Source organism: Mustela nigripes, chromosome 14, assembly GCF_022355385.1.
Source record: "Mustela nigripes isolate SB6536 chromosome 14, MUSNIG.SB6536, whole genome shotgun sequence".
In the NCBI taxonomy this organism is placed as follows: Eukaryota; Metazoa; Chordata; class Mammalia; order Carnivora; family Mustelidae; genus Mustela; species Mustela nigripes.
This window is the reverse complement of record NC_081570.1, coordinates 78,798,381-78,825,806: the sequence shown is the minus strand read 5'-3', so window position 1 is coordinate 78,825,806 and position 27,426 is coordinate 78,798,381. Positions and strand designations below refer to the sequence as shown.

Below are 27,426 nucleotides of genomic sequence, written 5' to 3'. Positions count from 1 at the left end.
TGTTGCTGTTTTTTTCCTTATCATTGTATTTTAAGAGTTCTTTGTATATTTAGGATATGAGTTCTTTATCAGATATATGCTTTTATCAGATATATGCTTAAAAGCATTTTTTCCCTATCTGTAGCTTATCATTCTCTTAAATAGTATCTTTTGAAGAATGTAAGTTTTAAATTTTGATGAAGTCCAATTTGAAATTGTTCTTTTATGGATTACGCTTTTGGAACACTCAAGGTCACACAGTTTGACTCATAATTTCTTACAGAAGTTTTATAGTTTTAAGTTTTATGTTTAGGTCTGATCCATTTTGAGTTAGTTTTGTATATGGAACAAAGTATTGATCAAAATTCATTTTTTGAATATACATATTTAATTGTTCATGTACCATTTGTTGAAAAGCCTATCCTTCACTTCACTTAGGAACTTTTGAGCTTTGGTCAAAAATTAGTTGTTACTGTATGTGTAGCCCTATTTCTAGACTTATTCTAGTCCATTGATCTGTTTTCTAGCTTAATGCCAAAACACTACTGTTTTGTTTACTGTGACTTTGTTTTGAAATCAAATAGTATTAATCCTCCAAATAGTTCTCCCATTTGACTATTACTGGAGCTTAGCATTCCCATGTGAATTTTATATCAAGTTGTTAATTTCCACAAAAATACTTGCTGAAATTTTGATTGGAACTCTGTTGCCTCATGTATCCTGCTGCCTTGCTAAACTTGTCCTAGTAGGTTATGTTGTTGTTTTTCGGTTCCATGAGATTTTTGTATGTAGATGAGCCTGTCATCTGTGAATAAGGCACTTTTACTTCTTCCTTTACAATCTGGGTGCCTTTGTTTCTCTTTCTTGCCTTAACAGCAACTGGCTAGCACCTCAAGTACAAATTTTAGTATAAGTGGTGAGTATGCATTGTTGTTTTCCTGATCTTAGGGATAAAGCATTAAATATGTTAACTGTAGATTTCTGTAGATGGCTTTTATCAGATTGAGGAAGTTTGTTTTTCTTCCTTGTTTGCTTAGAGTTTAAAAGAAATAGGTGTTGGATTTTGTCAAATGCTTTTCTTGCATTTACTGTAATGGTCATGTGGTATTCCTCTTAGAGTTTAATATAATGAAGTACATTTATTTATTTTTTATGAATTATATTGATTTTTGAATGTTAAACCAACTTTGCATTCTGGTATAAACCCACTTGGTCATGATACATTGTCTTTATAAAATATTGTTGGATTTGACCTGCTGAAATTGTATTTAGAATTTTTGCATCTAAGTTCATGGTGGATATTGATACGTAGTTGTCTTGGGATTTTTGACATTTTATGTACTGTCTCTGTCCTTATATTATCTTTTCTAATATAAATGATGTTGTACATTTATTTTCAAGCTCTGCTTTAGCAATAGCTGTTTAAATTTATTGAGACTTGTTTTATGGTCCTGAATACAGTGTTATTTTGTTAAACATTTTATGTGAATTTTAGAAGAAGGTATATTTAGCTATTGTTTGGTGGAGTAATTCTGTTAACATTGATCAAATAAGTTTGATAATGTTTAAGTCTACTATATCTTTACTTGTTTTCTGTTTACTTGTGATATCAGATATTGACAGAGGAGTACTGAAACCTCCAATTATAATTCTGGATTTGTCTGTTTCTCTTTAAATTCCTTTAGTCTTTGTTTCATATAATTGGAAGTTGTATTATTAGGTATATAAACATTTGGATTTGTTATGCCCTCTTCTGAAATGCCTTTTTTATCCCTGGTAATATTGTTTGCTTAGAAATCAACTTTGTAGAATCAATACCTGTTCTTTTGAAGCTGTTTCAAAAAATAGAAATGGGGGCGCCTGGGTGGCTCAGTGGGTTGGGCCGCTGCCTTCGGCTCAGGTCATGATCTCAGGGTCCTGGGATCGAGGCCCGCATCGGGCTCTCTGCTCAGCAGGGAGCCTGCTTCCTCCTCTCTCTCTGCCTGCCTCTCTGCCTGCTTGTGATTTCTCTCTGTCAAATAAATAAATAAAATCTTTAAAAAAAAAAAAAAATAGAAATGGAAGGAAACTTCCATACTCTTTCTGTGAGGCCAGTATTACCTTGATCCCAAAACTGGACAAAGACCCCACCAAAAGGGAGAACTACAGACCAATATTCCTGAGGAACATGGATGCAAAAATTCTCACCAAGATACTAGCCAGTAGGACCCTACATTTTTTTTTTTTTAGTTGGTGCAAGTGATTGATAAGAGCCAATCGTTTATTTTCACTGCCAGTCACAAGCTCTCCCTCTGTCCTCACTCCTGCCTGCTCCGGAGAGGGCGCGCTCCCATGCGTGCCCACCCTCTCCGCACCTCCTCAACACTCCCCCTTCCTCCGCTGCCAGTCCAGCTGCCTTAGAATGTCAGAAGGGTGACATTTTCAGTTCTTTTCCTGTCCGAACTGCAGGATACAGGACAGGCAGCCCTAAGTGCTGCTTTCTGCGCAAATGTTTTTTGATTACAAATATCTAACTAGGTTTGAAATGTTTTATAGAATAAGACCATATTCTTTTCAACAAACTTTTAAAAAAAATGTACAGTTTTGTTGTTTCCACCTCCCCCCTCCCCTGCCCCTGCTTGCGCACCCTCCCCCCCACCGACCCTCCCCGGCAGCTCAGCCCCACCCGAACAGCCCCTGTTTTCCTTGGTTGTGTTTTGGGGGGTGCCTGGCACCCCTAGAGATTCAGCTTCACGGCTGACAGGCGAGAATGACAGGGGCTTCACCGATACCCTTGGTAACCGTAGTAGTTCCTGTAGTATCGGTCTCTGTCCTGGGGGTGGTGGTAGTAGTAATTCTGCCAATCCCGACTGTACTGTCTGTAATAGTCTCTGTATCTGTTGTACTCATAATCTCGCCCGTAGAACCGATCATAGTCTCCCCTGTATCGATCGTAAAAGGATTATTTAACATAAGCAAGTGGGATTTATTCCTGGGCTTCAAGGGTGATTCACCATCTGCAGATCAATCAGTGTGATGCACTACGTTAATAAAAGAAAGAAGAAAAGGACAAGAAACATATGATCCTCCCAATAGATGCAGAAAAAGCATTTGACAAAGTACAGCATCCTTTCTTGATTAAAATGTTTCACGATGTAGGGATAAAGAGAACATACCTCAATATCATAAAAGCCATATACAAAAAGCCCACAGCGAATATCATTCTCAATGGGGAAGAACTGAGAGCTTTTCCTGTAAGGTCAGGAACACTGCAGGAATGTCTTCTTTCACCACTGTTGCTCAACATACTACCAGAAGTCCCAGCCTTGGCAATCAGATAACAATGAAAAGAAATAAAAGGCATCCAAATTGGCAAGGACGAAGTCAAACTCTCACTGTTCACAAATGACATGATACTCTATGTGGAAAACCCAAAGGACTTCACCCCAAAATTGCTAGAACTCACACAGGAATTGAGCAACATGGCAGGATATAAAATCAATCCACAGAAATCAGTTGCATTTTTATACACTAACAATGAGACAGAAGAAAGAGAAATTAAGGACTTGATCCCATTTACAATTGCACCCAAAACCATAAGATACCTAGGAATAAACCTAACTAAAGAGGCAAAGGATCTGTACTCCGAAAACTATAGAAGACTCATGAAAGAAATCGAGGAAGACACAAAGAAATGGAAAACCTTCCATGCTCATGGATTGGAAGAACAAATATTGTTAAAATGTCTATGCTACACAAATCAATGTATACATTCAATGCAATCCCTGTCAATGCCATCAACTTTTCCCCCTCAGAGCTGGAACAAATAATCCTAAAACTTATATGGAACCAGAAAAGACCTCTGATAGCCAAAGGAATATTAAAAAAACAAAACAACAAAATTCGTGGCATTACAATCCCAGACTTCAAGTTCTATTACAGTAGAGCTTGATGTAATCATCAAGATAGCATGGTACTGGCAAAAATACAGACACATAGATCAGTGGAACAGAATAGAGAACCTAGAAGTGAACCCTCAACTCTATGGTCAACTAATCTTTGACAAAGAAGAAAAGAATATCCAGTGGAAAAAAGACAGTCTCTTCAATAAATATGTTGGGAAAATTGGACTGCCACATGCAGTCGAATGAATCTGGATCATTGCTTTACAGCATACAAAAAAATAGACTAAAAAATGTATGAAAGACCTCAATGTGAGACAGGAATCCATCAAAATCCTTGAGGAGAACACAGGCAGCAATCTCTTTGACCTCAGCCTCAGCAACTTCTTCCTAGAAATACCACCAAAGGCGGGAAGTAAGGGCAAAAATGAACTATTGGGACTTCATCAAAGTAAAAACCTTTTGCACAGCAAAGGAAACAGTCAACAAAACCAAAAGACAACTGACGGAACAGGAGAAGATATTTGCAAATGGCATATCAGTTAAAGGACTAGTATCCAAAGTCTGTGAACAACTTAGAACCTCCCCAAAACAAATAATCCATTCAGAAGAATAGGCAGAAGACATGAACCAACATTTCTATAAAAAAGACATAACAAGGCACTTGTTATGTCTAACAGACATAGGCTAATGTTCAATATCACTCGGCATCAGGGAAATCCAGACCAAAACCACAATGAGATACCACCTCACGGATACTGATGAGGGTGGAGAGAAAGGAAAACCCTCTCACACTGTTGGTGGGAATGCAAGCTGGTGCAGCCACTCTGTAAAGCAGTTTGGAGGTTCCTCAAAAGGTGAAAGTAGCATTACCCTATGACCCAGCAATTGCACTACTAGAGATTTACCCCAAAGATAGAAATGTGGTGATCTGAAGGGGGACCTGCACTCTAGTGTTGATACCAGCAATGTCCATAATAGCCAAACTATGGAAAGAGACCAAATGTCCATCAACAAATGAATGGATAAAGAAGATGTGGTATCTATGTATTTATGTGTACACACACACACATGAGTACTACACAGCCATCAACAAAAATGAAATCTTGCCATTTGCAACAATACGGATGGAACTTAAGGGTATTATGCTTAGCGAAATAAGTTAATCAGAGAAAGACAATTATCATATGATCTCAGTGACATGTGGAATTTAACAGGATCATGGGGGAAGAGAGGAAAAAATAAAAAGAGAGGGAGACAAACCATGAGAGACTCTTCTTTTTTGCAGGAATTCTTTTTTAAAATTTAAATTCAGTTAATTAACATATAGTACATTATTAGTTTCAGAGGTAGAGTTCAGTGATTTATCAGTTTTATGTAATACCCAGTGCTCATTCCATCTAATATCCTCCTTAATCTCCATCACCCAGTTACCAATCCCCCACTTCCTCCCCCTCTAGCAAACGCCAGTTTGTTTCCTGATTAAGAGTCCTTACGGGGTGTTTTCCTCTCTGATTTCATCTTGTTTTATTTTTCCTGTGTTTCTTTCTATTACTAACCAGAATCATGTTGTATGTATTGTCCTTTGATGTGCTTGTTGGAGATGGTTTCAGCCTAGCTCACACCTTTTATTCATTATACATTCCACAGAATTAGTGTCACTATTTGGGTTGCTTCATTCTGCTGTTAAAATTATGTCCACTTTCGTGCACAGACTTGAATACAGGGACTGGAATTTGAGAGGAAGAGTGTCAGTTTGAGTCCTTGTCAATATGAAGTGAAGGCATGTTGACTTGGCATTGAGCAGCTTGTAGGCCGTGCATGCTGACTTGGGCAGGAGGGCAGCTGAACTGTGAATTCGAGACCCATAGGCTGATGGCATAGGGATATGGCTGGTTTTGCTTTTATCTTTTGTTTTTCTGGGAAACTATCTCTCCTTCTATTCTGAATTAAAGCCTTGCTGGATAGAGTATTCTTGGCTATAGATTCTTTTTCCTTTTAGCACATTGAGTATATCATGCCACTTTCTTCTGGCCTTTGAAGTTTATGCTGAAAAACTCACTGATAGCCTTATGGTGTTTCCCTTGTATGTAACTGCTTTCCCTTCTCTTGCTGCTTTTAAAATTCTTTTTCACTACTTTTGGCTATCTTATTTACTTTGTGTCTTGGTGCAGACCTCTTTGGTTTGGTTTTGTTGGGGCCTCTCTTTGCCTCCTGGATTTGGATTGCTCTTTCTTTCCCCAGATTCAGAAAATTTTCAACTATTATTTTTTAAAGTAAATCTTCTGCCCCCTTTTCTAGCTACTTTCCTTCTGGGATCCCTATCATGCGACCATTATGCTTGACAGTGTCGCCGAGTTCCATGGGTCTATTCTCATTTTGAGTGTTACCCCAGCCCCATCTGCTCTGCTTGATTACTTTCTATTACTCTGTCCTCCAGGTTTTTGATCTGTTCTTTTACTTACTCTTGTTTGTTATTTATTCGAGGTGGCCCTTTTTTATTTTCATTTAGCGAGTTCAGTATATCTGATTGGTTGCTTTTTAGGTATCCCATCTCCTGGTGGAGGGTCTCATGGATGTCCTGCACTCCTTTCTCAATTCTAGCGAGTATCTTTATGAGCATAAATTTTGTTTTAAATTAAATTCACTGTCAGGCATATTACTTATCTCCATTTTGTTTAGCTCTCTTGCTATGATTTTGTTCCATTCTTTCATTTGGGACATATTCCTCTGTCTCCTCATTTTGTTATTGCTCTGTCTGTTTCTGTGTGTTAGGAAAGTCAGCTACATCTCCCATACTTGAAAGTAGTGGCTTTATGAAGAAGAGGTCCTGTAGTGTCCTCAGTACAGTGTCTCCTTTTCACCAGAATATGCTGCTTCAGAGGTGTCTCCTGTGTGTATTGCTACAGGGGTATTCTACCATTGTGGTGGATCTCTGTTTGCTTTCAGTCCTGTCTTTGATGGCTCTCTGCCTATTGTGGGCAGAGTCTGGAACCTGTGTTGTTAGTTGGCTGGCCTGGGGCTGCCTTGGGCTTGAGTTGAGTAAGATCAAATGTTTGCTAGAGATTAAGTGGCACCAAACTGTAGAGCACTTTTCATGTATTGTTCCCTGAGAAGCTTTGTTGGTGGGTGGGGCCTGCAGTCAGACGAGCTGCCTCTCCCAGGTTCTGGGCTCACAGACTGGTGTATGGTTATCTTCCCCTCTCCCTGGAGCAGAATTCAATTTGCAGTGGTGCTGACCATTGTCTGTATCACTGCTTCGATGGGATCTTGCCAAGAGCAGTTGGACGGGGTGGATCTGCTTCACTGTGGCCTCTTGTCTGCATCTGGCTATGGAGAGTCTGTTCTGCCAGTCTTCGGGTTGCTTTTTGTTATTTATGCCAATGTAGGTATTTCTTGGTGGCCACGTGTCAAGAGGTGAGCCAGCGTCCTCCTGCTTTGCCATCTTTCCAACCATAAGAGACTCTTATTAATAGGAAACAAATTGAAGGTTGCTGGAGCAGAAAGGGCTGGGGGATGGAGTAACTGGGTGATAGATGTCAAGGAGGGCATGTGATGTAACGAGCACTGGGTATTATATAGGACTAATGATTCCCTGACCTCTACCTCTGAAACTAGTAATACACTATATGTTAAATAATTGAATTTAAATTAAAAACAATTTAAATTCCTCACATGAAATCCTAAAAAAACAGAAAGAAAGAAATTGTCCAAGATAAACTTGGTGCACCTGGATGGGATATAGTCATTTGGGGGGGCCAAGTCTTGGTTTTGGCTCAGGTTGTGATCTTGGGGTGGTGAGATCGAGCCTTGTGTTAGGTTCAGCAGGGAGTCTGCTTGAGCCTCTCTCTCTTTCTTCCTCCCTCTTACCCCACCCATGTTCTCATTTGCATGATCCCCCCAAAAGATAAATAAATCTTAAAAAAGAAATCTGTTTTATCTCATATTGTCATTGTAGCCCCCTTTGAATAGTGTTAAAATTTTATATATTTTTCTATCCTTCTCTTTTTTCTTTATCCTTCAAGTTTTTCTGAGAGGCAGCACATAGTTGGATGTTGCTTTTTAAAATATAAACCAACAATCTTTGCCTTTTAATTGGAATATTTAGACAATTTATTTTTTAAAAAATTACACCAACAAAGTTTTATTTCTTCCTTACATTTCATGTTCATCTCAAGCTGCAGATTGAGTACATCTTTGTTCCACACTTTTTCATTCAAGGACCAATGACCCATCCCTGTCCACAAACAATGGGACTTGTAGCAAATGGAAAAGAGATAGAGTGGAAATACCTCAAAGTATCTAGTAGGGAGTGATCCACATAACTTCTGCTTAGAATTTTATTGGCCAAAGGAAATCACGTACCCAGACATTATGGAGTGAAGTGGGAATTGCAGTCTTCTTGCAGGAATGGATCCAAGAAGATATGTACTTTTTAAAAAAATATATATTTATTTATTTGACAGAAATCACAAGTAGGCAGAGAGGCAGGCAATGAGAAAGGGGGAAGTAGGCTCCCCACTGAGCAGAGAGCCCGATACTGGGCTCCATCCCAGGACCCCGAGATCATGACCTGGGCTGAAGGCAGAGGCTTAACCCACTGAGCCACCAGGTGCCCCGAAGATATATACTTTATTATTAATATTTCATCTGCTTTTTTCCTGTATTTTCATCATAGTGTTACTGTATTTTTAATTTATTCACACACTGTAAAATCCATCGTTTTAAAGTGTACAGATATAGTAGTTTTTGGATGTATTTACAAAGTTGTACATCCATTACTGCTATCCTATTTCAGGACATTTTAATCACCCCACCCCCCATCCCCCAGAAGAAAGTATCCATTAGTATCCCCTTTTTACCTTCCTCCAGACACTGGTAGTTACTAATCTACTTTTTATCTCTGTGTTTACCTTTTCTGGACATTTCATTATGGAATCATTCAATAGGTGGTCTTTTGTGACTGGCTCCTTCATGTAACATAGTGCTTTCTAGATTTTGAGGAAAATAGGTCATTTTTATTTAATGTGACTATTGATAGGCTTATGTTTATATCCATCATTTTGTTTTATATTGTTTCCTTTTGATTTTTCTTTCTACTTTTTGACTTAATGGGATATTTTTTAATGATTCTATTTATTTTATTTTTTGATTTATTAGCTATAACTGTTTTTTTTTTAAACTGGTTGCTTTAAGGTCAGTAGTAGATATCTTTAATTTATCACTGTCTGCCTTAAAGGGATCTCATAGTATTTCACATGTTGTGTAAGTACTTAGAATAGTACATTTCTATTTCTCCTCTCCAGTCCTTCATGTTAGTTTTGTCAAGCATTTTACTTTTATATATGTCACAAATCCCATGCAATATTACGATATTTGCTTCAAGCCAATTACTTTTTAAAGAGATTGAAATAATAAGAAAAAGTCTCATATATTTGCATATATGGTTTCCATCTCTGGAGCTCTTTGGTTTTTTCTTTAGCTCTAGATTTCCAACTGATAAAATTTTCCTTCAACTGAAGGACTTTCTTTAGAAAAACCTTCTAACAAGGATTGCTGTTACATGTAACAGCAATTACATGTTTGAGTCTTTGTTTTGTTTTTCTTTTGATTTTTACTTATTTATTTATTTATTTTTTTAAAAATATTTTATTTATTTATTTGACAGACAGAGATCACAAGTAGGCAGAGAGGCAGGCAGAGAGAGAGGAGGAAACAGGCTTCCTGCTGAGCAGAGAGCCCGATGCGGGGCTCGATCCCAGGGCCCCGGGATCATGACCTGAGCCGAAAGCAGAGGCTTTAACCCACTGAGCCACCCAGGCGCCCCTTTCTTTTGATTTTTAAAGGTATTTTCTCTGTAACGGTTGACAGTTCTTTCCCCCCCACAGTACTTTAATGATGTTTCATTGATTTCTGTCTTGCATTGTTTTCATTGGAAAATCTGATCCTTTCCTTATTTTTGTTCCTGTGTATCTTTTCCCCCTCCATCTCTCTCTCTCTCTTTTTTTTTTAATTTTTTACCCCTCCATCTCTTTTTAAGAGTTTCTTTTTTCTTTATTTCTGGTTCATGCACTTTAATTCTGAGGTGCCTTATTGTGCTTTTAAAAAAAAATAAGTTATGAGAGAGCGTGTGGGCGAGGGAGGGAGCAGAGGGAGAGGGAGACAAGAAGACTGCCCGCTGAGCAGGGAGCCCAAAGCAGGGCTCAGTTCCAGGACCCTGAGATCATGACCTGAGCCAAAACTGAGAGTTGGATACTCAACCAACTGAGCAACCCAGGCGCTCCTGTACTTTTCTTCTTGTTTCTTGTATTGGAGTTTTGTTGAACTCCTTGTAAATTTATAGTTTTCTTCAAATTTGGAAACTTTTTTTTTTAAAGATTTTATTTATTTATTTGACAGAGAGAAATCACAAGTAGATGGAGAGGCAGGCAGAGAGAGAGAGGGAAGCAGGCTCCCCGCTGAGCAGAGAGCCCAATGCGGGACTCGATCGCAGGACCCTGAGATCATGACCCGAGCCGAAGGCAGCGGCTTAACCCACTGAGCCACCCAGGCGCCCCAAATTTGGAAACTTTTGACCATTTTTTTCTTCAAATGTTTTTGTTGCTTTCCTCCTCTTCAGAGATTCTAATTGCACAAATACTAAGTTCCATAGCTCAGTGAGAATTGTTCATTTTTTGGGAAAGTTTCTATTGCTGTGTATTCAAGTTCACTAATACTGCTTTCTGCCATGTCTAATTTGCCATTAATCCCATCCAGTGTGTTTTTCATCTCTCACATTGTGGCTTTTCTCTAGAAGCTGGAACCAAGTGATATTTGTATGTCTTAAGTACTTAAATTTCAAATGTACAGAAATATAGTCACAGTAAATTTTAATGGCCTAATAAGCACTTACAGATGGTGCTAAAGGGAATGAAGTATTTGTAAGTTTTGAATTGGTTTTACATGGAAAAATAGTTTGCAAAAAGATAATTTTTGGTGCTGAGTTTTAAGTGACCAGAGTTGAATTTATTTTTATGGTTGTGATCAATAATTATTGTACAACTAAAATATATAAATCACTATATTAAAAATTATTGTGACTGAAGTATGGATATAGATGAACTTTTTTCCAAGTAATTCACAGTTTATTTGGGAATACCAGATGTGCCTTGTGTATATGTTAATATCGAAAGAATAACTACTAGAGTTTGAAGATGCTTAGAAAAGGGGTACCTGGGTGGCTCAGTGGGTTAAAGCCTCTGCTTTTGGCTCAGGTCATGATCCCAGGGTCCTGGGATCGAGCCCCTCATTGGGCTCTCTGCTCAGCAGGAAGCCTGCTTCTCCCTCTGCCTCTGCCCGCCTCTCTGCCTGCTCATGATCTCTGTCTGTCAAATAAAATCTTTAAAAAAAAAGAAAGATGCTTAGAAAAGAAGTTTTGACAAGTAAATTTGAAGAAATAAAAGGAGCAGAAGGTTGTCACCCTTGTTCTTGGGTGGATTACTCAAAATTTGTACTCTTTTCAAGTTCACATTTTGAGGCTTTCAGGTTTTTTCTCTTTTCTTTTTTTTTTTTTTTTTTCTGCATTAAAACTCAAAATCCATGGGAAAAATTTATGTGTAGAGAATGTTTGAATGTAATGACATCTTGTTTTTGCTTTAGAACAATCCTGGTGGAAAAACATATCTCTGACTCTAACAAAAAATAAAATGGTAATAAAACACTAGGTCCAGCTTTTCCTCCCCCTGTTGGCCAACCTATTAAGTCCAAGGACAAATTATAAAAATAATAACTTATATTTTCTCTGACTACTTCTGTGGTTTATGATGTAGATATGCAAGTTACATAACTAAAATAAAAATTATGAGACTCGTGGGCACCTGGGTGGCTCAGTGGGTTAAAGCCTCTGCCTTCGGCTCGGCTCAGGTCATGATCTCGGGGTCCTGGGATCGAGCCTGGCATCGGGCTCTCTGCTCAGCCAGGGAGCGTGCTTCTTCCTCTCTCTCTGCCTGCCTCTCTGCCTACTTGTGATCTTTGTCTGTCAAATAAATAAATAAAATCTTTAAAAAAAAAATTATGAGACTCAATTACTACTTGTAACAAGGGATATAAGGAAAACACTTTTATTTAGGATTTTTTTGTTCTTTTCTCCAGATATAGATGAATCTCTGGTTCTGTTACTTAACTCTTTAATTTCAGAAAGTATAAAAATGGCAGTATTTTAGAAAATGATAATTTAAGAAACATGAAAATATCAAAACTCAAATGAACTGTTTTTCTTTCTCATAGTTTTACTGCAGTTTTAACTTTTAAAATATCAGTGCATGTGGCAACACCAGAAGGATATGAAGAAATGGTTCAGTATAATATCAAAGATCTTGTTTGATGAAAGTTAATAATTGATAGCCTTAAAGTTGAAACGGGATACCTATTTTTTTCCTATGTGTTAAATCTGTTTTTCATTTTAAAAATACAAAGGCTTTGGCAGAGATGAATTTAGGAAGGTAAGTTTCAAGTGTGATAGCAGTGCATTTTAATTAAGAAGGGGAAATGTTGCTAATTTAAAAATAAAAAAAATTTTTTAAATAATTTTTTTGTAAACATATAATGTATTATTAACCCCAGGGGTACTGGTCTGTGAATCGCCAGGTTTACACACTTCACAGGCTAATTTAAATTTTTAATGGGCCATAATTTGTGTGGTTTAACAGTTTGGCATTGTAACCATGTTTATTTCCTTTTACGTTCTTTGCTTTTTAACAGATTTTTGGAGGTGAGGATATGAGATTAAGGAAATGGATAAGTGTTGTTTTAAACTAAAGTAAATGTATTTTATGTACATTTAAATACAGTAAGCAGGAATCTTTGAAACCTTAATTTATATATCTTTATCCTACCAACATCTGGATCTATACTGTCTGGTTGGTAGCCATAAGCCAGAAGTGGCAGCTGAGCACCTGAAATGTGGCTGGTCTGAATTGTTATGTGCTAGAAAAGTAAAATGTATACCAGATTTTGAAGAGTTGATGGGAGAAAAAGAATATCTTGTTAATTAAATTTTAATTGCATGCTAAAATGGTATTTTGGCTATATTTGGTAAAATTATTAAAATTAACTACACTTTTTTATACTTTATATGTGGCTTATAGAATATTTAAACTGATATAAGGGGCTTGCAGTACGTTTCTTTTTTTTTTTTTTTTAAAGATTTTATTTATTTGATAGAAATCACAAGTAGACGGAGAGGCAGGCAGAGAGAGAGAGAGAGGGAAGCAGGCTCCCTGCTGAGCAGAGAGCCCAATGCGGGACTCGATCCCAGGACCCTGAGATCATGACCTGAGCCAAAGGCAGCGGCTTAACCCACTGAGTCACCCAGGTGCCCCTTTCAGTACATTTCTGTTGGGCAGAGCTGATCTAGATGATCTAAGTTTCATCTTATGTTTATAATTTTACTACTAAAGCATTATTTTGTTTTCCTGAGGATATTCTCTATAACACAACCAAGAATATTAAGGAATTAAAAAGCTTGGAAGCAAAATTGATCTTTCCAAGTCTCTGTATTAAAAAGTTCATATATTTTCAATCATAGGAGAGGCCTTTAAGATCTTCACACAAATTCTTTATTCTTTTTCTTTTCATTGAGGGTTGTTTTCCATTTTGTATCAGTTGTCTGAATTCCTAAGGAATTTGATGATGTAATTAAGAGAATTTATTGAACTACATTTTCTGTTGCAGCTATCTTAGCTTCACATGATGTTCTTAAATTAAGGTATCTTAGAAGTTAAATCTGCAATGCTTGTCTGTCTGGAATGTCTACATAAAAGTAATCCCCAAACCATCAATTTCTGGTGAGGATATTTGGGAGGGAGGTGCAAGTCTCCAGTGTTTGCCTTCTCTGAGACCTCATCTTAAAGAAACAGAAGCAAAAGAGAAACCCTCATGCTTTCAGAACTAGAGAGATCCCTGTCATGTAGGCACCCCACTGAGAGTTGTCTCTGAATTGTTTCCTGTGCTAATTCCTTGTGCTCTCTCTTAATTCTCCCCTTTTTGTTTTTCTTCCTCTGAGACTTGAATTTGTGCTTGATGATGTTGATGTGAAAGGGTATGACTACCCTGTGAGTCAGGCAAGTATTTTGTTGCTGCTGGTCTGCTGTTCTTTTAGCTTGCTAGTTGCTGTTTTTCTCCCAGTACATTCATATCCTGTTTCTTTGATGTAACATTACAAGAGATATTTGAATCCCATGTTTGGAAAGCTGATTCCCCTGCAGTAAGTGCCAGTGTATTTAGCTTTCCAAGTGTTTTTCTTATATATAGCAATTTTTTACCTTAGCTTATCTTAGATCTTTCCTTGGGTCTTTGTAAATTATCTTAGCAGTTTACACATTTCCAAATGGTATGATGACCTGTTGCTGTTGTATCCTGATCTTTTAGTTCTGTTATCCATAGGAAAGTATTATGCTGAGTACAAAAGGGAATTAACAAAGTTTACTATCACTCTTTGCAAGTGGGGAGGTTCCCCATTGTCTGTGGAGGATACATTTCCAAGAATGGCAGTGGATATCTGTGACCTCAGATAGTACTGAACTATGTATATACTGTTTTTTCTATACATACATACCTGTGATAAAGTTTAATTTATAAATTGGGCACAGTAAGAGATTAGCAACAATAACTAATAATACAATAGAACAATTACAGCAATATAGTGTAATAAAAGTTGTGTGAATAAGGTTTCCCTCAAAATATCTTAATGTACTTTTCTCTTGTGCTGTGAGATGGTAAGATGCCTACCGATGAAGTGAGGTGAGTGACCTAGGCATTGTGACATAGCATTAGGTCAGTGTTGACCTTCTGACCATGTATCAGGAGAATCATCTGCTAATGGTCCCCAGTTGATCGTGGGTAACTGAAGCTGCAGGAAAGTGAAGCTGCAGATAAAGGCGGGGGGGTGGGACCCTACAGTAATTGCCAGATTTCCATTTGTAGGCTTCACCTCTCTTCTCAGGTTCACACTTGTCTTTTCCATTGCTGTGCTACTTACCAATACTGATGTCCCCCAAGTACTTCATACTCTCAAATACCCAAAGGAGAACCCATTGTTTTCCTTCTCTACTGTATTTTTCAGTCATAGTGTTATTGTGAGAGGCATTTTCTTTGATGTTCATCAAGTGTACACTGCCACACACAAGCTACTCCTTTTTTTCTCATAAGCCCATCATGAAGTACACACTCTGTGGTTTTCCTTAGATGGGTGACCCCTGGTAAGAATAAGGTTCAGTTTTCAGTAGCAAAGATATGGTGAAGTAATCTACCCCCCAAAATAAAACTCTGTTGGCATATTCCCTTGTTCTCAGTTTAGTCACGAGTTCTGTACATTAGGAACGGGAAATGCTTTTTCTCTGCCAAGTCTTCTAAGCTTCTGGAAGCAGCCAAACCTAGTCTTTCTCTATCTTTGATGCTACTTGAAGTAAAGTCTAACTGAAAATTAGCTTTAGCAACCCCATCTCAGATAATGTGGGGCTATAGCCATTTTGAATGCTGTCCTTAGAGCTGGAGCTACTCTAACAAAAACTTGGAGTTGCTTCCTTAGACTGAGGGTTATGTATTCTCCAGGCAGTGAAGATCCAACCTCTGATGTCTTAGTCTGGCAGCCTTCTGAGAGATGAATATATTTGGGCTTGTGAATTGCTATATAGCAGTGGCAGGTTAAAAAATGTCCAGGAAGCCACGCAGACCTGTGGATAATGCCTTTGATTGTAGCATACAATATTCCTGCTAAGCCAGTATTCTTTTCCTTGAATCTGATAAATTTCTTCTTGTATTAGTCATATGGAAATTATGATGGGATGGAAAGGAAGTGTCTTTTTTTGCAATAAATCTGTGCAAGGCCGTGAACCCATTTCCTCTGGAAAGAGGAAAGCCAGTACGTTTTGAATAGACTTCTCAGTAGTCCAAGGACCTATGAGTAATGCAGTAGTACCATTTTCCCAGTTGCTGGCCTGAAGTCTTTGGAAATTGTTGACATTTTCAGGTAGTACGCACCCTCTGCTACCGTGTCAGAATATTTCAATTATATTGAAACTAGGTGGCAACCAGTTTAGGAGTCTTCCTGAGTTGTTTCATCACTGTACTTAGCAAAAAGGAATAAAAATACTTGATTCTAACTACACATTCTATAAAGTCTACATTTTCTTTCTTTTCTTTTTCCCCCCAAGATTTTATTTATTTGAGAGAGAGAGAGACAGAGCTTGAGCAGGGTGGAAGAGGCGGAGGTAGAGGGAGAAGTAGAACTCCCACTGAGCAGGGAGCCTGATATGGGGCTTAATCCCAGAACCCTAAGATCTTGACCTGAGCTGAAGGCAGACGCTTAGGCAACTGAGCCACTCAGGTGCCCTACATCTACATTTTCTTAATGAATGTGTAAATTCTTTTTCCGTGTATCATGACTTGGAAGCTCAGCGGGGAGAGTTGTCAGCATCAATTCAAGTATTAGTTCTGGAAAATGTTCCAGCTCTCTAACAGAAGACTTCTTCATTATACCTATAGCATTGAAAAAACTTATAAATTTTATCTTTAGAAAAATCTGAAATTTGCTAGAATGACCAACTATTTAGAAAAGGAAAAAAATGGAATAATGGTCATATTTTCCTTTCTTTACACAATAGATACATTTAGGGGCACCTGGTGGTGTAATCGGTTAAGAGTCTGACTCTTGGTTTCAGCTCAGGTCGTGATGTTGGGGTCCTTGGATCCAGCCCCACGTTGGGCTCTGTGCTTAGCATGGAGTCTGCTTGGGATTCTCTCTTTTCCTCTCCCTGGACGCCTCCGGCTCATGCCGTCTCTCTCTGTCTCTCAAATAAATAAATCTTAAAAACAAAACAAAACAAAATAAATACATATCTTTTAAAAAGTCCTTTTCAAAATAATAGTCATTATTAAAAAAAAGTTTTAAAGGGCTTTCAACAGTAGAAAGCAGTAGTTTCTCACCTAATTGTCACTGCTTTTAGTGTCATTAACCACAGATGGTATTTTCTGTAAATTTTTATAAAGTTGACATATAATATGCAATCAGAGAAATGCTCAGTTCTTTTTTATTTTTTTTTTAAGATTTAATTATTTAATTGACAGAGAGATAGAGAAAGAGCACAGGTAAGCAGAGTGGCAGGCAGAGGAGAGAGAGAAGCAGGTTCTCTGCTGAGCAGGGAGCCCGATGTGGGACTCAATCCCAGGACCCCGGAATCATGATCTGAGCTGAAGGCAGCTGCTTAACCAACTGAGCCACCCAGGCACCCCAGAAATGCTCAGTTCTTAAGTATAGTTTAGGTTTTGACAAATTTGTGTATAACCCACATGCCCACTAACACATAGATGATTTCTATCATGTTAGAAAATTCCTGTCATCCCAGAAAATTCCCTTATGCCCTTTCTAGCAACTTCACCTCACTGAAATTTCTCTTCTGATTTTTATTGTCATTGATATATTTTACCTGTTCTTTTTTTAATATAACACTTTTTTGAGGTATAACTGATATACATATGGTTCACCAGTTTAAAGTACACAATTCAGTGTTTTTTCACATACTCAGAGTTGTATAATCATCACTACAAGAGAGCACATGATTATTAGCTGTCACTGTCCTTTCCTTCTTGCTCCTCTCACTTCTACTCTAGTTCTCAGAAAAAGCTAATCTACTTTTTTAGTTCTAGATATTTTATATAGGAAACATACAATTTGTTTCCTTTTGTGACTTTTTCACTTAGCATAATGTTTTCAAGATTTGTTCATGTTGTTGCATGTACCAATATTTTACTCCTTTTCATGACCAAATAATATTCCTTTATATGGCTCTATAAGTATTTTTTAATCCATTTAACAGTTGATGGACATTTGGATTGTTTCCACTTTATTGGCTAGTGTGAGTAATGCTGAACATTTGTTGTATAAGTTGTGTACCTGCCACCCCAGGAAACTGCACATCCATTAGCAGTCACCCCCTATCCCTTCCTGGGCACAGATTTTTATTTCTCTTGGTTATATACATAGGAGTGGAATTGCTGGTTCACATGATAATTCTTTGTTTAATTATTTGAAGAATTACCATACTGTTTTCCAAAGTGGTTTTACCATTTTACATTCCCATAAGTGGTATCTAAGGGTTCCTATGTCTCCATTTCTTCACCAACACTTGATATTATGTCTTTTTGATTACAACCATCCTAGTAGTTGTGAAGGGTGTGTTATTATGGTTTCGGTTTGTATTTCCTAGATGACTAGTGATGTTGAACAACTTTTTATGTGCTTATTGGCCATTTGTGTATCTTTTTTGGGGAAAATGTCTATACTGTTTCTTTGCCCATTTTTTAGTTGGGCTATTTGTCTTTATCACTGAGTTATAAGTTTCTTATATGTTCTAGATAGAAGTCTTCTGGGTTGCAAATATTTTTTTCCCATTCTGTGAGTTTTCTTTTCACTTTCTTGGTGGCATCCAGGAAGGTGGGAAACATTTTTAAATTTTGTTAAGTTCAGTTTGTGTGTGTGTGTGTGTGTGTGTGTGTGTGTGTGTATTGATTTATTTAGTCACTTGTGCTTTTCTCATATTTAAGAAGGCTTTACCTAACCCAGAGTCATGAGGACTTACTCCTGTTTTTTCTTCTATACAACACTGTTCTTGAACTTAATATATGCAGAATCATGTAGTATATGCTTTTTTGCATCTGGCTTCTTTCACTCAACCTAACATTTATAAGATTCGTCTGTGTTATTATATTTATCAGCAGTTTGTTTCTTTTTATCGTGGAGTAATATTGCAGTGAATAAATACATCATAATTTGATGGCTTATTTTTTCTGGATATTTGGTTGTTTCTGGGTTTTAACTATTATGAATACAGCTTCTGTGAACTTCAAGTCTTTCTCTTGTTGGATCATATGAAAATGTATTTAGTTCTAAAAGGTGGTTGAAGTATGACATCAGTATATGACACAATTACTCCCATCCTAGGCAACACCTGTTATGGTCAATCTATAAAATTGTAGTCATTTGGGGCGCATGTGTGGCTCAGTGAGTTAAGCCTCTGCCTTCGGCCCAGGTCATGATCCCAGGGTCCTGGGATCGAGTCCCACGTGGGGCTCTCTGCTCTGCGGGGAGCCTGCTTCCCCCTCTCTCTCTGCCTGCCTCTCTGCCTACTTGTGATCTCTGTCTGTCAAATAAATAAATAAAATCTTAAAAAAAAGTTGTAGTTATTCTACTGTATACATAGTTTGATTTTAACTTGCTTTTTTCTGACTAACGATGTCCCATTACTTATTGGCCACTTGATTATCTTGTTTTATAAAGTATCACTTTCAGTCTCTTACTCATTTAAACAGCTATGTTTTTTGCCTTCTTAATTATTGATTTTAAGAGTTCTTGGGGGCGCCTGGGTGGCTCAGTGGGCTAAAGCCTCTGCCTTCGGCTCAGGTCATGATCCCAGGGTCCTGGGATTGAGCCCCACATCAGACTCTCTGCTCTGCGGAGAGCCTGCTTCCTCCTTTCTCTCTCTGCCTGCCTCTCTGCCTACTTGTGATCTCTCTCTGTCAAATAAATAAATTAAAAAAAAAAAAGAGTTCTTTGTATATTCTGGATACTAATCTTTGGTTAGATACATATGTTGAGAACATTTTTTTCCCCAGTGGAAAAAAAGTGGCTTACCTTTTCATTTTCTCAGGGGTATCATCTGAAGAGCAGAGTTTTTAAGTTTGATAAAGTCCACTTTATTTTTTAATCAGTTTTCTCTTTTATGGTTAGTGTTTCCTTGTGTCTCATTAACACATTTTGTCTCCTCCAGGGTTGTAAAGGCTTTTTCCTGTTTTCTTCAAGGAGTTTTAGTAGTTTTAACTTTTATATTCCTGGCTGTTGTCCATTTGAATCATTTTTGTATGTCATGTGAGTTAAGGCAGGGACAGTATTTTAAATAACATATCTTTATTTGTAATACTTCATTTATACATTTTTCTTACAGTTCTGTATATTTTTTTAGTGTTATTTCACTGTCCTCTGAAGATAAACTGCTTTGCCCTCTTCTCTAACTCACTCATGATTGTACTTGGCATTCCTGCTTTTACCAGAAGTTACAGCTTGGCAATCTCTGAGACCTTTCAGACTCTAAAAGCCTTCTGTTTTAAGCACTTTTTCATCTATACTTCCATTACATCTCAAAGTTATATTTAGCTTAGGAAATATATTTTCTTTTTAACTGCATGTCTCTCTATTGATGGTAGTACTGTAGTTTAATTACTTGGCATATAGCAAGCACTCAGTGAATAATGAACTGAAATACAGGACTTAGGTTCAAGTTGTTTCAGTAAAATTTGTTCTTCTATCCCATTTAGAGTTCTGAGGGATTAGACTCATACATAAAAGTATTTACATATATATACTAATTTTTCCATAGGATATATTGTGGACTTACTGAAATAGTATCTAGGGGAAAAACAGTGTTTAAGTAAACATCATTATTTTTTTCTAATAAAGAATATAGCAAATAGTTGGTCCTTAAGTAGCTTGGTTGTAAAAATTTTTCTGTTTCTATCAATATTTTGGACATTTTAAAATAAATTATTATTGAAATGGAAATGTATTAAATTATCCCATCAATAAGGTTAGAATTTGTTCAATTTGTGTTACTATGTTGTATTTTTTTTATAAATGCAAATTGTCTTTTTAAAAAATATTTTATTTATTTATTTGACAGAGAGATCACAAATAGGCAGAGTAGCAGGCAGAGAGAAGGAGAAGCAGGCTCCCCACTGAGCAGAGAGCCCGATGGGGGGCTCGATCCCAGGACCCCGGGACCATGACCTGAGCCGAAGACAGAGGCTTTAACCCTCTGAGCCACCCAGGCGCCCCATATGTTGTATTATTGAATATGACATATTTGGGATTTGAAGTTTTTTTTTTTAATTTTTTATTTTTTTTAATATGGAAATTTTGATTTTATTTCAACTCAGTCAATATTTATTTACTTTGAATCAAGTTAAATGCTCTCAGGGATAGAAGGATGAGTAAGTTATAAATCTCCCATACAAAGGGTGTATCTGTACTCTGTTTAGTAGGGTTTGGCACATATGTATTTTTCTTTATTGGTTTTTATTTATCTTAAATTACTACTGGGATCATTTCTTATATCCTAAGCAGATGATTTTCTGAAGAAATTACTGGAAGTAAATAGTAGCCGTGTTAAAAACAAATAGATCTTTTAGGACCCTTATTTGAATGACATGTAATTTACATCTTTATAGTGATGGAGCCACATTTTCTAACCTTTCTTTATAGACTGTTTCTTTATGAAAGAAATAATGGGTTTGATGTTGTGGTGAGTCATGAAATTGGTCTCCGAAATTATCTTAATTCATCTTTCAGCAGATAAGAAAACACAAAGGTGATAGGACCTTAAGAGTGAAGAAGTCTTAGTTTGAGAGTGTGAACCCAGTGATAAATAACAGCTGTTAGTGGCCTGAGTTTTTGAGAGAGAGCAGGGATTGTGGAGATGGAGTGGATTAAAGTCTTCCATCTAAAAGAAGCAGCTCTTACTTTGCTATACCTTGTTGTTCCTATGCAGAAATATGGGTCTGGTTTTGCCCTTTTTATTTTTCAGGAGAATCCTCAGAATTGTAAATAAATATAAATATAAATATATATGTATATAAACAAACAAGTGAAATCTTCTAATTTTAATATTAATAATTGTTGAATTTATACAAACACTGCATGGCCAAACAAAACACTTTGTTTAGGCAGATTTATATATGGGTCGAGAAAAATAAAAAGAGAGAAGGGATTTGTATGATTTGTATGGCTCTGCCTTGCTTTTTTCTAGCCCAGGACATATTCTAAACATGTTAGAATTCTTTCATAGAATTCTTTCATAGAATTTTTATACCTGTTCCAACTGTAGTTTCTTTTTTCCTGAAGCCCCTTTCCCCAACTGTTTTTCTTACCAGATTTCTTTTAGTTTGTATTTTTAGTGGAGATGAAGGGAAATTATGATGGGACTAATAGCACTAAAATATTTAACATAATTTACTATCAAGTTCTGAAATTTTGGGGCATCTGGTGACTCAGTCAGTTATGCATCCAGCTGTTGGTTTTGGCTCAGCTCATGATTTCAGGGATGTGAGATCAAGCCTCATGTCAGTCTCTGTGCTCAGTGAGAGTGTGGAGTCAGCTCAAGAGTCTTACGTCCTGGGGCACCTGGGTGGCTCAGTGGGTTAGAGCCTCTGCCTTCAGCTCAGGGCATGATCCCAGGGTCCTGGAATCAAGCCCCGCATCGGGCTCTCTGCTCAGCAGGGAGCCTGCTTCCCTTCTCTCTCTGCCTGCCTCTATGCCTACTTGTGATCTCTGTCTGTCAAATAAATAAATAAAAATCATTAAAAAAAAAAAAAAAGAGTCTTATGTCCTTCCTCTCCCTACCTTGTGGCCTCACCCCAGCTCTCTCTCTCCGTCTCTCAAATAAATAGTCTTTAAAAGTTTTTTGAAATTGCTATGCTTAGATGAAAAAAAAATGTAGCAGTAATTTTATTGATACCAATCAGATATTATTGAAATTATGCATATTCTAAAACCATGGCTATAGTGAAGTTCTAAGTATCATCATTGCTTCATCTAGTGTCACTGTGAAATTAGATCTTGAGCAGTTTTTAATTATGTTTTAGATTATTAGAGACGGATAGTAAGTCTTTAAGATCTGTAAATGGGTCAAGAAGAAACAGTGGCTCCTCCCTTGTATCAAGTTCATCAGCCTCTAGCAACCTCAGCCACCTTGAAGAAGATTCTTGGATTCTTTGGGGAAGAATTGTTAATGAATGGGAAGATGTACGCAAAAAGAAGGAAAAGCAAGTTAAGGTATTCATATTCCTTGTTGAAGTTCTTCCTCTTATTCCAAAGGGGCATTAAGGCATGGATTAATAGAAGATTTAAAAAATAAAATCAGATTCTAGTACTTCGCAAGTGCTGTAATAAAGAGCTCTACTTTATATGTTTTCGTATTAAAGTATTGACTTACAGATATCAGTTTTTATAGATGCCTCCTAATGGTAGATATATATAACTGAAAATTATTTTGGAGATTAAATCCTCGCATTTTATACATTCAGGAATGAAGTTGTACCATCTGACATCTTTGAATTATTGGTATTTTATTATTTTTTTTGCCTAAAGCCCCTCTTTGAAAGGTAATGGTTATTGTGCTTTCATTCACAGCTCTGCAGATTATCAGTTACTTTCTTCATAGCTTTAGAGGCCATACTTTGGGAGAAATGTTAAGAATTTATCCATGGGATTGTAGCTCTCTGACCAGAATAGGACACACCCAAGGGCCAAATCTTAGCCTTGGGTAAAAGGTTCCTTAGTCTTAAGAGTAACTTTGTGAATTATAAATTTGACAAAGTGTTCCACCCCATTCCAACCTCTCATAAATCTTCTTTGGCTTTTAAGGTAGGAGACTTAAATGGTTCATTTAAAAATTTTTATTTTACTTTTTTATTTTTAGGAGCTTGTTCGTAAAGGGATACCCCACCACTTTAGAGCAATAGTTTGGCAACTTTTATGCAGTGCACAAAATATGCCAATTAAGGATCAGTATTCAGAACTCCTAAAAATGACCTCACCATGTGAAAAATTGATCAGAAGGGACATTGCTAGAACTTATCCTGAACACAACTTTTTTAAGGAAAAAGATAGCCTTGGACAGGAGGTTTTATTTAATGTAATGAAGGTAAGTTCTATTTATTCATTTTTTGAAATGAATTCTCAGAAGATTGAAATTATACATATAATGAAGCATGAACCTTCACCTCAATAATGAGTTTCTTTTGCAAAAATTTGTTGTTAGCCTAATTTCTGCTTTATTTTTGATGCTACATTACTGTCTAGCTTGGAGAACTTAGGAAATCCATCACTTTATTTAGTACTAGTTGGTTGAAATCAAATAACCTGTAAATCACTATACACCGTAGAAAGATAATCTGTGAAAATAGATAATTTATCTTCTGTGAGTTTTACAATCCAGAACAAAATTTTCTGCTTACTATGGCCAGCACTGTTAAAATTTCTTAGCCCTTAAAAGTGTTTGCCATTGTAATTTTTTCTTTCAATATTGCCTTTCTTCTTCTCATAATCCTTTCCCTTTCAACTACCTCTGCAAAATACTAATTTCTTCTTAAACCATTTCAGTTTTTCCATTGCTTTACCATGATTTTACTCTGGTTTTATTTCAGATAAACATTTTTTAAACTTTGTTACTTCACTGAGTACAAATTCCTTTATTTTCTTGTCCTTAGGAGCTGTCGATTTCTAATTGGGAAACTGTCAAAAGAAAATTTTATGTAACCATTCACTTTTATATTTATATATTTATGTAATATTTTATAAATATTTAATATTTAATTAAATATAAATATTTAATTTTTACTATTATCTATTTAATAAGCATTTAAATATTTAATTAAATATATTTAATATATTTATAAATATTTATAAATTTATATAACAAATACAAATCTTCTACTTTATAAACAATTGTAGGATAACCTCTATAACAGCAAGCAAAAACTTTTCTAAGAAAAATGGTCTTTACTCCACTATGTCATGATTTTTTGGTTTTTAGAGAAGGAAGATATGTTAAAGTATTCTGAACATTTTTTACTTTTTAGGCCTATTCTTTAGTGGATCGTGAGGTTGGTTACTGTCAAGGAAGTGCTTTTATAGTTGGATTGTTGCTTATGCAGGTAAGTTAGAACAAGTACTAAATGTCTGATTAAGTTCTTTATTGAAGTTGGATTGGAGAATTTAAAAATCATCCTTGTTTTTATTTAGCATTAGATAGTGGGAGTTTTTCCCTAGGCATAATTTAAATAGGGATATTTAGTTTGCCGTTTAAAATATTAAGTGTTGAAAATAACATATAAACAATAATATCCTGCTACTAAACAAAATTTCAGCTTCTTGGTATCTACATTTGGACCATAATATTCCAGTAAAGCCTGTATTACTTTTAAATCTTAACTTATCTGTCAATATTTAATAAAAACTCATCTTTTCCGAACCAAGGAGGACATGACTGAAGTGTTGGTATAAAAATCTTACTAGTATCATACATCTTTGCAGATTTACACAGAAATTTTGGTTGTCATAGAGTTGAGAGTTTGTTATGCCTATCTTGTTATAGGCTCTAAAATAGAGGTCCTCAGTTACTCTTACTGTCTCAGAGATATAACCTATATTTCCATTACAGGCGAATAATTTTGGAGTGGGTTTGGGTGGGATGTTTTCAGAGTCAGGGGCAGGGTCATCAGTTTATGTCTTTGAAGGGAAATGGCAAGTAGTGTTTTCTTTTCACCTTTGTTGAAATTTTTTTCTCAAGTCCATCATATCTATATTATTCTCACACTAAAATGTAATCTGAAGAGAAATGGAGATAGCTTGATTTGAGTCAATTATATATATACGTGCTGGTTTTTGCATCTCAATACTGCCCTGAATTCTTTGAATGTGGACTAGATTATTTAATCTCTTTCTGAGCTTTAATTATGTAATACTGTCTACTTTAAGATTCATTGTGAGGTCTTCTGAGATAATAAATATAAAAACCTATTATGATGTTTGCCACATAGTAGACATGCAATAAAAGTTCAGGGACTTGCCCAAGATCACTTTTCTTGGTAGATAAAAGCAGAGTAGGAATCTGAAACTCTTCCCTTATACTTTCTTCAATTTCCCAACAGTTCTGCCCGAGTTTTAAAGCTCTGTAATTGTCACATTACTTTTCTGAGTAAAAAAAACCTGATGTTAGAGACATTGATGTCAGATGTCCATTTCTAGGTGACATTGGATTGTAAATAATAAAAACAAAACTAGATTTGTTAATATCGAGGTATAAAGGTTTTGTACAATTGTGATTTTTCCTAATTTGTGATTGATTAATATTGGTGGGATTTTTACTATTGAACTCAGGCATTTCTATTATAAGTCCAGTGATTTTTTTTTTCATAATTGTATGCCTTTTACTTTCATATTAGCTCCAAAATAATCTTTCTGTAGTCTTTTCTATTGAGGATTTAAAGAGCAGCTTTACCATACCTGAGTTAGGACTCTCATAACAGCAGACCTAGCTCTGTAGGAATCCTCAGGAGCAATCACATTTTCCTTCAGGATACTGTAGGCTGGTAGTGGTACTTTTATTTAGTGATGAATTTACTTAGCTAGTATTGTCAGTGCAGCTAATACATTACCATAGTAATAATTTTCTAGCCCAGGGTTATAAGCTAGAAAGCATGGTTCAGCCAGATTCAGAAGCACTCCGTCTTTGTTTCTGAAGCTTATTCTGTTATACCCTTTGCTGTATTGCCTCTAACAGCTTGGCAACACAACTTGGAGTCTGAGAAAAATTTTTTTGCAAAGTTAGTATAATTAGTACATGTTGTTTTATTTTATTTTATTTTAAGATTTTTTATTTCTTCCTGTAACAGAGAGAGAGATCACAAGTAGGCAGAGAGGCAGGCAGAGAGAGAGGAGGAAGCAGACTCCCTGCTGCCCAGAGAGCCCGATGTGGGACTCGATCCCAGGACCCCGAGATCATGACCCAAGCCAAAGGCAGAGGATTAACCCACTGAGCCACCCAGGCGCCCAGTACATCAGTACATGTTGTTTTAAAATAGCTAAAAGTGGGGGCACCTGGATGGCTCAGTGGGTTAAAGCCTCTGCCTTCAGCTCAGGTTGTGATCTCAGGGTCCTGGGATTGAGCCCTGCATTGGGCTCTCTTTTCAATGAGGAGCCTGCTTCCCTTCCTCTCTCTCTGCCTGCCTCTCTGCCTACTTGTGAACTCTGTCTGTCAAATAAATAAATAAAATCTTTAAAAAATTGCTGGATATATGCTTTGTGTGTGTGTGTGTGTATATATATATATATATATATATATATATATATATATACATATATATATTATATATATATATTTTTAAGGTTCATTTGTTTGTTTATTTAGAGCTGGGGAGGGGTGGCAGAGGGAGAGAGAGCACATGAGAGGGGAGAGGTCAGAGGGAGAAGCAGACTCCCCGCTGAGTAGGGAGCCCCATGTGGGACTCCATCCCAGGACTCCAGGATCATGACCTGAGCCGAAGGCAGTTTCTTAACCAACTGAGCCATCTAAGTGCCTGCTTTTTGTATATTTTAATACTCCTATAAAATTAGGTATATTTTTGTCCCCATTAGACCTTTGCAAAAGGCATGGATTCTTGTTAAGTCAGCGTCATGGAGAAAGTATGTAGTAGTGCAATTTATGTGAGATTCAAGGGCCCAGATTCTAAAAGAAATGAGTGGCTATAAAACAACTAGGTGATTGTTCTTCATATTTATATTTTACTTGGTGTCACACTTTTTCATTTTACGACCATTGTTTCAATCTTTTTGAGAATGGCCCACTGATTTTTTTTTCTTTTTGGGCTTTTATTCAATTACTTCAACTTACTTTTTAAAACATACTGTCAGTTCCCATATCAGTACTATTGCAGAGGAGGAAGAGAATGAAACTTTTTTTGATATGTTCCGAAAAGA

General features: G+C 36.6%; 1 protein-coding gene across 8 annotated transcripts in view; it reads left to right on the top strand.

The window, feature by feature from the left end:
- Nucleotides 1–27,426, top strand: part of EVI5 (ecotropic viral integration site 5) — a 198,364-nt gene that overhangs the window by 42,179 nt on the left and 128,759 nt on the right. For 7 of the 8 annotated variants that reach the window (XM_059375393.1, XM_059375394.1, XM_059375396.1 and 4 more), the window contains 3 exons: nucleotides 22,530–22,719; nucleotides 23,366–23,590; nucleotides 24,528–24,602. In XM_059375393.1, coding sequence (XP_059231376.1) covers nucleotides 22,530–22,719; nucleotides 23,366–23,590; nucleotides 24,528–24,602 — 490 coding nt within the window. Of the gene's footprint in view, nucleotides 1–12,287; nucleotides 12,341–22,529; nucleotides 22,720–23,365; nucleotides 23,591–24,527; nucleotides 24,603–27,426 lie in introns of those variants that run through there. The other variant, XM_059375398.1, reaches the window with a different exon arrangement.